Here is a 13,547-nt window from a genome sequence, read left to right on the forward strand (position 1 = left end):
ATACATTATGCAACCATCTTGCAGGCTGTATTCCATCTCCCTTCCCTTCAGTTCACCACCACTTTCCAGGATTCGTAATAACGGAGTGAGTTCTTCATCCCTTTCAGTTTCTTTGGCTAAATCTTTCGCTGTCACCGGCAGCGTTTCAATTTGATGTAACTGGAAGATATCAATATCATCATGTATAGCCAATTTTTCCGAATTCGTAGGTAAACGCGAGAGAAAGTCTGCATTGCCGTGTTCCTTAGTTTGACGATAAATAATGTCAAATTGAAACGATTGCAGAGTCAACGCATAATGCAATAGACGTGTAGCAGCTAAAACTGGCAAGCCTTTCTTTGAGCCAAAAATTGCCAGTAGTGGCTTATGATCTGTAATTAGAGTAAACTTGGTATTTTTCACATAGAGAAAAAATTTCTTCACAGCCCATACTATAGCTAAGGCTTCTTTGTCAATTTGAGAATACCGTTGTTCGGTCGGAGAAAGAGTTTTAGATGCAAAAGCAAGCGGTCGTTCTGAACCATCTGGAAATTTATGTGACAATACTGCTCCCAGTCCAACTGGTGACGCATCAGTTGCCAACAAAAGTGGAAGTTCCGGGTCATAATGTGCCAAAATTCTTTCCGAACAAATTTCGTCTTTGACCCTTTGAAAAGCTTCCTTACATTTCTTATCCCATTTCCAAGGAACATCTTTCTTCGTTAACTCATGCAAAGGATAAGCCAGTGTAGCTAACTTTTTTGAAAAGCGCGAATAAAAATTTACCAACCCCATAAATGATTTAACTTCATGAACATTTTTGGGTTCCACGGCATTTTTAATTGCTTTAACTTTTTCAGATGTTTGGGATAGTCCTTGAGAGTTTATCTTGTACCCTAAAAATTCTATTTCTTTTTGAAAGAATTTACTTTTTTCTTTGTTAATTTTTAATCCATGAGCGCGGCATCTTTCAAAAAATTCTTTTAATCTTACTAAATGAGTTTCAGCGTCTGGAGCTGCAATTCTAGCATCGTCAAAAAATACTTCAACTCCCTTTAAATCCTGAAAAACACTTTCAATATATTTCTGCCAGATCGCCGGAGCGGCATTTACCCCATACATTAATCTTTTACACAGATAGAGTCCCTTATGTGTATTTATTGTCAACAATTTTTGACTTTCAGGGTGCATTTTCATTTGCAAATATGCCTGAGAGAAATCAACCTTGGAAAACACCTTGCCATCACTCAGTGATGCAAAAATATCTTCCATTCTAGGAAGTGGGTGTTGTTGCACTTTTAAATTTTTATTTAATGTTACAGAGTAATCTGCACACAACCTAACTTTACCATTTGATTTAATCACCGGTACGATCGGTGTTGCCCAATCCGAAATATGTACCTTTTCGATAATATTTTCGCGTTCTAAGCGATCTATTTCCTCGCCAACCCTATTTTTCAGTGCAAAGGGCATGGGTCTAGGTCTGCAGAATACCGGACTAGCGTCAGGTTTTAGCTCTAATTTGCACTCGTAATTTTTAATTTCTCCCAAGTCATCACTAAATAACTCTTTGTATTCGTCTAACAATTTAGAAAGACTAACATTTGTTTCAACTTTGCAATTTTTTATTGAATTCCAATCTAGTTTAATTTTAGACATCCATTCGCGACCAAAAATTGTATCTAAATTTTCCTTAACGATATACAAGTTTAATGCGTACGTAACCTCGTTATAGGTAACATTTACCGTTACATAACCCATTGGAACAATTCTATCCCCTTTGTAGGTTTTAAAAATTAATTTTGTAGGCTGAATTTTCTTATTTGAAATTTTTCGGAAATTCTTCAGCGACATTATTGAAACGGCTCCACCTGTATCGGCTTCAAAGTTTACCCAATGGCCTTCGATTTGAACTTTTACCATTATAGGTTTCCTTGGTTCTTGTTCAGGCAGTGTACACTCTTCAGACTGAATTGTGTAAATAGGCACGGAATCAGTACCTTCATCTTCAGGAAAAGTTTCTACATCCACCTGTTTTTGCTTAACAGGTTTGTTAACTTTATTTGCTTTGGCAGAAAAACATGCTTTTCCTAAATGACCAATTTTGCCGCATAATTTGCATTTGTAAGTCTTGAACCTACATTCATCGGTAGAATGATTTTTTCCATTACATCGAGAGCATTTTCTATTATTTTTATCTTCAGAGCACTTTTTCTTCCTATATGGGCTCTGTTTCATTTCAGCATTATATTTATGAATTCCAGATTGCCTTCCAATTAATTCTGCCGTGGATTTATGAGATTTTTCCATCGCTAAAGCAATCTGTAAGGTTTGATTTAATTCAAGGTCATTTTCCTCAAATAATCTATCTAGTATTGCTCGATCTCTTAATCCACTAACAAAAACATCTCGAAGCATCATATTTAAGACATCTGGTTTATACATACAGGGAATCGCTAATGAGCGAAGTTCTGCGATGTAGGCGTTAATCGGCTCATTTTCGTTCTGCTTGCGGTTTAAAAATATGTGACGGCTAGGAATAATTAATGGCTTCGGATTGAGATGATCTCTTAGTATGTCCTTGAGCGTTTCGAAATCTTTTTCCCCAGGGTTGTCGGGTGACAAAAGATTCTTCAGTAAATTGTATAATTTTGCTGACAAACTTGATATTAGCGTTTTCGCCCTTTTTTCTTTCGGGACATTTTGAATATCTAAGAATGCCTCGAAACGTTCTATAAAAGAATCAAAATTTTCGGACATTTCATCATATTTTTCAAAATTGACCCCTGTCACTTTTGACTCATTTGGGGTATCCACTTTAAGCTTGAGAGCTTGTACAAGGGCTTCATTTTGTTTTATGAGTTCCTGAACCAGGGCCTCCATTATTTTTCAATCCAAAATACAAAAATATATAAATTTCCTACCTTGAGCCGTCTTCGGGTAATTACCCTATCCTTTTTGAAACGAGAACACTGTTAGAGCACTACATTAGTGGTTTCGTCACACACTCGTCGCCACTGTTATGGCTCCTTTTTATGGAACCTATGCTCGCTGTAATATGTAATGGATTATTAATCATTCAGGAATTATAATACTAGACTTTACTATTCTAATTGCTACATTTACTATATACATAATACTATATACAAGACAGAGTGTGCCGCCAATGCGCACATCTCCGGAGTTCGTTCCGATCTGCCCTGTTGCTGAGAGGATGTTTTTCCTCAGTGACGTCAGTGGCTTCTGACGTCACTGCGATTACGATAGCGGAGTTCAATTAGTTCGATACACCACAGTTCACATCAACTTACATTTGACTGATCTAACAACAAGTCAACTTACATTTGACTGATTTCCCCATTCATTCATTTCAGAATCCTCAAAAAATGTAAACCCGATGAAAATAGAGAATTTCCAAGCTTTCTTTACTGACCTTGGATGCACAGGAAAATGAAACGAGATGCAATGAATTAACATCACGCTTTCGTTTTTTCGGTGTCGATCTGAGTAGTGATTTTAAAATGCGAATTATAAATAGCATTCATATTTTATCGACTTGTTTTCAAACTTCGATGAGCTTTCATCTGTTCAGTATAAAAGTTTTAAATTACTTCTATTTCGTAAATTATTCCATAACTCCGTGGTTCACAAAATCACTATTTTTGTGTCTTAAAGTCTTTCTTTTAGATCGATTACAGTGATTCATCAATTGACAAAAAAATTATATCATCTCAAAAGTCTGCATATATAGTAATTTATCATAATAACGTTTACCTTTGTGAACAAAAGATAACACCATTAAAGCGCTGTATAAAATGTATAAAAAGAAAGTATAATTGCAGACTCGTGTTTCGGGGTTACAAGGAACCCCCTTTTCAATGCAAAGAAGTATGGGTGGGCTTTTGGATGAAATGACATACGGTAAAAGGAGTCGGTTTTTGACTTTCTTTCACAAGTTCATTTTTTTTCTTTTTCATTTTTGGTATTCAAAAAGAAATTTTTTGAAGGAAAATTTGCGTCCGCCACCGACTACAGGGCAACTAAATGAAGGGGAAAAAAACGGCATGTCAGAATATAAAAAGACGCCGTCAAGACCATCCGTTGGGTTAAGACATTGACCCATAAGACCATTAGACTGAAGGGACTGTTTCTCCCGAGTCTGGGATTACTATGCCAGTTTTTAAAGAATTAAGAAGTTCGGTTTTGAGAACCTAAACGGCTGAGTTTGTCGTAGTATTTTGTTAGGCATGCAGTCCTCTTAAAGCTAAGGAGCTGTAGGTCAACTTCGAAAAGCACTATATCCCTGTGACAAGAATCTCTATGACCGAGCAGCTCTGAGCTGGACCTTTTCAAGTTTCTCTGAAGGTTTGTAAGAGAGGCACAACAATAAATTGGAATGCCGTACTCCAGGACGGGTCTGATTAGTGAGGTATATGTGTTTCTGAGAGTGCCTGCGTCAGCCCCCCCCCCCCCAATCACGTTCAGAAATATACCTAGATGCTGATTCGTTTTCTTGCCCGTTTCCTTGCCTTTAGCACTAGATGATCAGTATGTTTGCTTCCCAGTATCGTATATCCCAGTAGTATTATACGAGTAACAGTGTGTATGGAAATTTTTTTGGGGGGTTCATCGATTAGTAGCCCAGCAAGAGATGTTGAATATACGTTAATTTTTGGGAACAAATTTATATCAGACTGCATAACAGTAAACTATCATAGCTAAGCATCTGATTTTTATAGCGAAATTTGGGGGGCCCAAGCTGGTAACACCGAGAAAGTGCCCCACTTGCCCATGCAAAAATCAAGGCGTGCGTACAGGTTTCTTGGTACAGTGAAACCTGTGTAAGTTGACCACTTGCGGTGCACTACTTTAATGGTCAACTTAAACAAGTGGTCAACTTACAGAGGTTGATTTTTATGGTGATAGCTAATTCCGTGCCTGATAAAAGCGGTCGGCTTAGACAGGTGGTCAATTTACAGGGGTAATCAACTTCACAGGTTTTACTCTACACCGAAATGCGTGTTAGCAAATCCATTGCTGTTTTTTAGATTGCCGTGTATTTGAGAAGAGTGAAACAATGACACAGAAGAAAACTTGAAAGTTCGCCCTCTCTGAAAGAAACGCTCGAAGACGAGATACGTAATCCCGACACAACAATTGTTCACAAAATAATCAAGGTAATCATGAAGACATAATCCCGCTGAATCTTCCTCCGGGGCAGAAGATTATCATAAAAATGAGATTAAAGAGAAAAAAGAGCGTGTTGCAGACAAAAGGGTTTCGCACGTGCTGCTAATGCTTCCGAAAAGGTAACGTCTACCTCTCGTGCGGCCAACGAGGGATTGCCGCTGTTTAGGAACAGATTTATATCTCGATCGCCTGCTTCCGACACGGTGGGGGAACACGTGTCAATCCCACTCCCACGGCATCGCGTTCTGTTCTGGAGTTCACGCGCGCGGAGGGGTCAGGGATTGCACATCGCGCGCGCGATGGTCATGAACTTCAGACAATGTGCGAAGAAAGGAGAGTGTGAAATTATTAGTTGGGAAGAATACGAAGATGTGTGGGAGGCTCGCACGGAAATTGGATCATTTTCAAGCCAAATTGTTACTTACTGCAGTTACACTTGGTCCTCTTACACTCTGCTGGGATTCGAGAAGAGAAGATTAGCCTCGGACAGACTATTCATCTCAGACGGCACAAATTGTAGGCTGGATAGTTAGCGATTAAGTGCGTTCGTTTTGTATCACAAAGTGCGTCAAAAGGTCACGTGACTGCGAATGAGTATTCAGCTTTTCGATGGATGGATGTTTATATACAGCAGGTCCACTAGGGTGGTTCCAAAAAACTTTTTTTCCAGCTAGAGTCCAGGACACTGCCTATTTTTTTGAGCAATCACGATTGCTTATTGTTCTCACTTGACTGTTTTGATGTCCTATCATTTTATTTTCCCACCGCCACCCCCCGCACCATCACCGTCGACCGGGTCCTCACGATGCTGCTCCTATAGCGAAAGCCGTCTCTAGGTTGCATCCATGTCCTACACACGCACGCACACATACACAACTACACACTCACACGCACACATACACAACTACACATACACACACGCATACATACAGACACTTACACATACACAAAAACATACACACAACTACTCACACATTCATGCATACATACAGACACCTACACATACACACACACAAAAACATACACACACACATACACACAACTACCCACACATTCATGCCTGCACACAGACACAAACACATATGCCTACACACATACACATACCCCCCTCACACACACATTCATACACACAACTACCCACACACTTATGCCAGCACACAAACACACATGCCTACACTCACATACACATACCCCTCCCCCACCTACACACACATTCATACACACAACTGCTCACACACTTATGCCTGCACACAGACACAAACACATTTGCCTACACACATACACATACCCCTACACACAGCACACATACCCTCACATACAAACACACACGCCTACATACACACAGTCGTGATTGCGAAAAACATAATTTGAATTCAAGATGTCAAAATTCAAATTATTTTTTTTTTAGACTCACTAATAGTGTTATGCTGTAAATGTTTGAGCTTCTTGCTCAAATTTTAAGAGGGTGCTCAACGATCCCTTCATTTAACATTAGCCGTAGCATAGAAAATGCCACAAATTCAGAAACATTCAATTTCCCCAGCTGTGTTTTTGTAAATAATTATTTCATTGCAATGTATATGCATATTACTAGTTAATATTACAATACGCAACATTGTTTTTTCAGTTCGAAGTATTTTTACCCCCCTCCCCATACTATTGAAGTTTGGGGGGGGGGGTTGAGCACCCCCTTTCAGTTGAAATAGGAAGCTAAAATTCTTCCAGTATATTACTATCCACAAGTCTAAAAATATGGAGGGGTGTCCTGTTATCTAGGAGAAATTTTTTTTACGTGTATTTTTGAACCACACCCGCTTAACCTGAATGACCTCTGTTTTCTCAACCGTTAGTCCAAGACGCATATTTCTATTAGCAAAAATAGTCAAGCTAAGATTCAAAGTTAAGGTATTAAAAGTTTGACTAGGAAGGGGGGGGGGAGATAAAACTAAAAAAATACACATTCCAAATTCGTATAACCAACATTCGCATTTAGGGAAATCACAATAATAAAAAACAATCCGGACACAAAAAAAAAAAAAAAAACGAGCTGATGTGTGCATCACATGACTTCCTTTTACTCCAATTTAATGTCATTTCCCCATTACTGGCAATTTTAATGTGATTCAATACTTTACTCTCTAAATATCACCAACAGTGGCCAAATTGAAACCAGATTTTTAAAATAAGCGCCACATTTGTCGCCAAATTGGAGACAAAACTTAGCGACCAAAAGACTGGCGATATATATCGCCAAGTGTCCGACAAATTATAACACCACTTGAGTTTACATCGAAATTAACAATGATTTCTTCCCAAAAAGGGGCAAAAGACCCCCTTTGGAGCATCCGAATGCAACCAAAAAGGAGATGCACAACTAGACCCCACTAGGAGTCTGCGTACCAAATTTCATTTTTCTAGGGCATTCCGTTCTTGAGTTATGCGACATACATACGTACATACAGACATCACGAGAAAATTCGTTGTTTTTTTCTCGGAAATCGTCACAATGATTATTTCGCGTGTCTTTACGTTCTTAGGCACTTATCCAAGTGTGATCGAGTCGAAAAAAAAAACTCAACATTCATTCGGGGTTGAGCAAAATGGAAACTAAGGTCGATTTTTGAGTGAAATTTTTTTTGCGAATACAATATTTCCTTTTTCGTAAGTAAGTTTGTGACGATTTCCGAGAAAAAAACAACGAATTTTCTCGTGATGTCTGTATGTACGTATGTATGTGGGTATGTGCGTATGTATGTCGCATAACTCAAGAACGGAATGCCCTAGAAAGTTGAAATTTGGTACGTAATTTTGTCCCTTCTTTTTACTTCCTTTTTCGTAAAAGGAAGTAAAAAGAAGGGACAATAGTACTACCAATATTTACCTATGTATGAAACGTGGTTTTAGTGACTTATAAAACTGGGACTTTTTTAAAACTTATTTTAAGGGGTCATACAGCGCCCAACAAGGGTGCGATTTATATGCGGGCGGCGACAAAAGTGACAGAACTGAAAAATATGAGTTTATGAGTTTTAGGAGATAAAATTTGGAATATACAAACAGCGTAATATCGTTCTGTATACACTCACGGATGAAACAACGTTAATACATTAGGAATAATACTTTTTTATAGGTTACAATACGCAATGAACATTCAAGATATTTGAATTTGTCTTTAAGTTGGAATTAATGTTTACGTCACTTTTTTTTGCCGGAGTGAATTATCTACACGCATCACGTATGCACACAGGGCCTGACTAACACATATGGCAGTGAGACTGGACATTACAATTTTAGCGGAACCAAAAAATCATATCCCAGCCCCTACCCCCCCCTTTTTTTTTTTTGGACACGTCGCAACGGATAAAAATTTTAATGTGCGTTCTAGTAGGGTTAGTGTACAACAATACATAAGTATGAATGTTTACTTGGTTTTCTAGTACATAATAACTACTTTGAAAATGTACGGATTTTCCCCGATTCAAAATAAGAAACCATTACTGATAAGAAAGTTCTAATGTCGATTTATAAGTATTAAATTTCAGTTGCTAAACTGCTACATTTTAATTAGTAATTATTAATTTAATTTGAATTTTATTTTAATGAAGATTTTATTACAAAATTTTTATGAATCAGCCAAAAAGTAAAATTTAGAAGGTACGCTGGGCTTGCCGTTTTTTTTTTCGTTTTTTTTTTTTTTTGTACGAAGTTCATTAATGTTTGAAGCATGTTCGTAAAACCCTAAATCACACTCGGCATTCTGTTGGCTTTTATAATACTTAATCCTCAGATAAGATACACTCGAAAACCCTCTTTCACAGTCTGTAAACTGTCTTTAAAAAGATGGAGACATTTCACAGCGATATCTGTTAGCACTTCGCGTTCGTTTTCAACTCAACACCAGTACAGAACTCAATTAATAAAATGTTGCATTACTTTTGTCTCATTGTAGAACCACGCGACATTACTCAAAATTTATCATGATTAAACTCTAACATTGTCAGTATTATGCTGCATACTCTTTGGTAATTAACCGTATACCCTATGGTGGTTCAAAAATACATGTAAAAACGTGCCTTTGGGTAAAGCGGGTATAGGATTAATTCATATATTTATTTAAACTTTCTTGTCTCGTGTGCTGACTTAGATTTTCTCTTTTAATAGGATAAGTATAACTTTAAAAAGTTATTTTTTAGTATGGCACAATTAATTAGTCTATTAATTAACTCAGTTATTTCTTTATGCTTTATAAACAAATGTACTGACTTTAAAGTGGATAAGTACAACTGTTTTATATATTTTTATGTGACAGCAGGTAGCTAGTCAAGTATTTTAATCATTTACACTTCATATTTGATTGGCAAATATACCAAATCACAATTAGTTAAGCTTATGCGCTTTGGGCTCAATGGTAGGGCAAAGCGGGTTTTTCACATGTTTGTTAAGTTTGATAATAAATAAATATTAAGTTTGAACTAATACAAAATTCACTTTTTATTTTGAAGTTCAAGAACTCTGCTAGGAAATAAAACCAAAACTGTTGCGATTAAAATCCAAAAACTCCTTTTTTCGAGCGTCCTTCGAAAACCTACCCGCCTCGGGCCACCCTCCCCTATTTTCGATTAAGATTATAGCTTTTACTCCTTCGTTTCTTTAATACTTTTCGCTCATGCTTTTTTTTTTCTTTATCTAGGTAAGATAACTTTTGAGAAGCTTACCAACCAAGACTATTCGGGCTCCGTTTACTATACCGTGTGGAACGTCTCTTTGTACGAGTGCTTGGGGTGGTGCCGAGATGAACCTGAGTGTGCAGCAGCCGTCTTCAGCTTCGTCGTTAACCCTCTGACGCCCACACAAGAGACCACCTGCCAGCTGCAGAATGAGACGCAGGCCACCAGACCCACGGCAGTACCGCAGCGAAGCATCAACACCTACTTCCTCGTCAAGACGCATCTTCGAGCTGGTGAGTTAAACTTTCAGGGGCATCTAGTTCATAGTTAAGAATCCGGTGAATTAAATGCTTATGGATATCTAATTTAGATTCATAGTCAAGGATCCAGTGAGTTGGATATTCATGAACATCCAATAAGGATCCATAATAAAGGGTACGGTAAGTTAGATGTTCATGGACATCCAATTCAGATTTATAGTCATGGCAGTTAGATGTTCGTGGCCATTCAATTGAGGTTCATAATTAAGGGTCTGGTGAGAAAGATGTTCTCAGCCATCCAATTTTTATTCATAAACAAGGGTGCAGTGAGTTGGATGGTTACAGCCCTATAATTCAGATTCATAGTCATGGGTTCAATGAGTTAGATGCTCGTAGCCATCCAACTGATCTTTGTGGTCAAAGGCCGGTGAGATAGATGTTCATGGCTATCCAATTCCAATTCATAACCATAGGTTGAACGTTCGTTAACAACCAGTTTGGATTCATAGTTAAAAGTCAAACTCGAGTTAGATGTTCGAGGCGGTTCAATAAAATTCATAGTCGGGGATCCGGTGAGTTGGATGCTATTATGATCATCAAATTTAGCTACATAGTCAAGGCTCTAGTGAGTTAAATGCTACAATTTAGATTCATAGTCAATGGTCCAATGATTTAGATGTTCATGGACATCCGCTTCAAATTTATAGTCATGGGTCTGGCCAGTTAGATGTTCGTGGCCATTCGGTTGAGGTTCATAATTAAGGGTCTGGTGAGAAAGATGTTCTCAGCCATCCAATTTTGATTCATAATCAAGGGTGCGGTGAGTTGAATGTTCACAGCCCTATAATTCAGATTCACAGTTCAATGAGTTAGATGTTCGTAGCCATCCAATTGATCTTAAAGGTCAAAGGCCGGTGAGATAGATGTTCTTGGCTATTCAATTCATAACCATGGGTTGAAAGTTCATTAGCAACCAGTTTGGATTCATAGTTAAAAGTCCAGCTCGAGTTAGATGCTCGAGGCCATCCAATTAAAATTCATAGTCAAGGATCCGGTGAGTTGGATGCGATCATGACCATCAAATTTAGCTACATAGTCAAGGATCCAGTGAGTTAAATACTCCAATTTAGATTCATAATCCATGGTCCAAAGATTTAGATGCGCTCATGGACATCTAATTCAAGCTCATAGTCAAGAGCACAGAGAGTTAGATGTTCACGGATATCCAATGTTGATTCATAGTGGAACTAACACATAGTTATACCAGAAAATAACGTTTTCTTGACCCAATGGGGATCGTGCTAGTTTCATTTGTAGTTTTTCTTCAAGTTCAATAAAAACTAAAAATATTTTTTTCAATTTAATCGGAAACTAAAAGTTTATTATACATAAGGACATTTCATATTTTAAAGAGGGTAAAAAATGAATTCCATTCTCACCTTATTGGGGACATCTACAATGACAATTTTCAACTTCTTATATCAATACAAAAATAAAAGTTTTACACTTGTGCGATAAACTACAAACAAATAACTGTGTGAAACTGCAAATGCAGCAATGATGCAATTGAAATGAAAGCATTGATGGCTAAACACTAGACCCTCGTTTCACGCGGGGGTTACGATCCACGGAAATTCCGCGTAAATCGAAACCGCGTCAATTGAGACCTAATACTAGTGTTAAAATAGGGGTTCGGTTCCCTAGATAACAAAGTACTTCATTCTAGTGTTGACTAACTGTGTAATAAGTTTAATATGTACTTATATCGACTTTTATGCACAATATGCATAAAGAAAATATAAATAACTTTTGTTTTTTTTATAAAGAGGAGCTGGCTATGATAGTCTTTTGGAAGAATTAAGAATTTTTCTCTCTAATTCTTTACAGAGCATTAGCGCATCCATGATCACTTGCGTCATTTCCATGATAGCATCTTCCTTCACTAACAAATCAGAAGAATCATTTCTATTGTCTAGGAATGGCTCAAAGTTTTCAATGTGAACGTTTTTGGTTGTGTGTCATTGATGTCGGTATCCTCGTTGGTTTTCTCATCCTTTGTCACTGATAAAAGCTCTTCTTCCAGTGAGTTCTGAACGGTGTGAGTTTAATAACTTTACTTCTTGAAAGCGCTCTGGAACAAATCACATAAGATGTCTCCAGTGGCCCAAGCTCGATCATTAGCACGCCAAAATGCAGTTGATTACGCGTAAACTACAATCTTTAGGAGTTTGGATTTCGAAAGAGGGAGAAATTTTATCTGTTTGCATTGCCGCATCAGCGTAAAACCGAAACTCATCCACGTAAAATGAATTAAAGGTGTCAAATCTTAAACCGCGTAAAATCGAAACTGCGTAAAATAAACCCGCGTTAAGCGAGGGTCTACTGAACTTCAACGCTCAACAACACTAAACTGTCTATTACTGTTCTCGCAAAGAGAAATTTATTGCAATACACATAACGTAACTCAAATATTTTTAAACTGCTTGCATTTCATCAAAAGAGGGTGGAGATATACAGCCATCACAAATCAAATTACGACTATTCCTAGCAATACAAGTACACTTATTGCTGCTTTCCTTTCTTTTGCAGAAAGCGTCTGCAGCAGGTTGTGGTCTTTCGAACGCGTTCCAAACCAGAGTCTCCGGGGCCTGGAAAATGCCATCATCTTCACGTCGAACAAGGAAGCCTGTCTCTCGGCCTGTCTGTCCGAAGTTCGATTCGTGTGCAGATCCGTGGAGTTCAACTATGTCACCAAGGAGTGCCGACTGAGCGAGTTCGATAGGAGATCGCCAGGAGTCTATGTCCACATGGTGGAATCGCAGGGAGTGGACTATTTCGAGAATGCGTGCCTGCAGCGTAAGTTCCATTATTTATCATTATTTAAGATTTTATCATTCGAACTTTTTTTTTCTTATTTCTCATTGCATAATACCATAGACTAATAATAAGAATAGACCGAGCTATGGCAACCCTTTGCTGTTCATGAACCAAACCATGTGACTAGTGGATATCCTAGCAACAGCGGGCGTTGATCGTAGCAGACGATCAACGCCAGCGAGAAATAAAATAAATAGAATTGATGGAACGCGGAATATTTATGGAGTCCGATTTGTAAATTTGTTATTCTAAGTTGTAAATATTTTGTTAATATAGTGAGTTTTTCGTTTAGATATTGTGCATTTTCTTTAGTCAATTTCAATAACTCTCTAAGCAATTAAAGATGCAAGCGCCCAAATAGAATCGGCAAACGGTAAGATTTTTACCTACAATTTCAATTTAAGATTCCGATTAGTATATTTTTGCGTTAACGCATAACGTTTACGCCATTACGTTCACGCCAACGCTGACGTAGCAGTTCCAAATGAAATGAAAGTTACTGAAAACTGTGATCAAAGACTAATTACTAATGTCAAAATAATTCATAACTAAAAGAAAAACAGTTCAATCTCTG

General features: G+C 37.8%; 1 protein-coding gene across 1 annotated transcript in view; it reads left to right on the forward strand.

Moving 5' to 3' along the window:
* The first annotated feature begins 3,869 nt into the window (after window positions 1–3,869).
* LOC129220578 (uncharacterized) overlaps window positions 3,870–13,547 on the forward strand; it is a 51,695-nt gene continuing 42,017 nt past the window's right edge. The window contains exons 1-3 of the mRNA XM_054855013.1: window positions 3,870–3,900; window positions 9,794–10,129; window positions 12,686–12,952. Coding sequence (XP_054710988.1) covers window positions 3,870–3,900; window positions 9,794–10,129; window positions 12,686–12,952 — 634 coding nt within the window. The remainder of the gene's footprint in view (window positions 3,901–9,793; window positions 10,130–12,685; window positions 12,953–13,547) is intronic.

The sequence above is a fragment of the Uloborus diversus genome, chromosome 1 (assembly GCF_026930045.1).
Source record: "Uloborus diversus isolate 005 chromosome 1, Udiv.v.3.1, whole genome shotgun sequence".
Taxonomy (NCBI): domain Eukaryota; kingdom Metazoa; phylum Arthropoda; class Arachnida; order Araneae; family Uloboridae; genus Uloborus; species Uloborus diversus.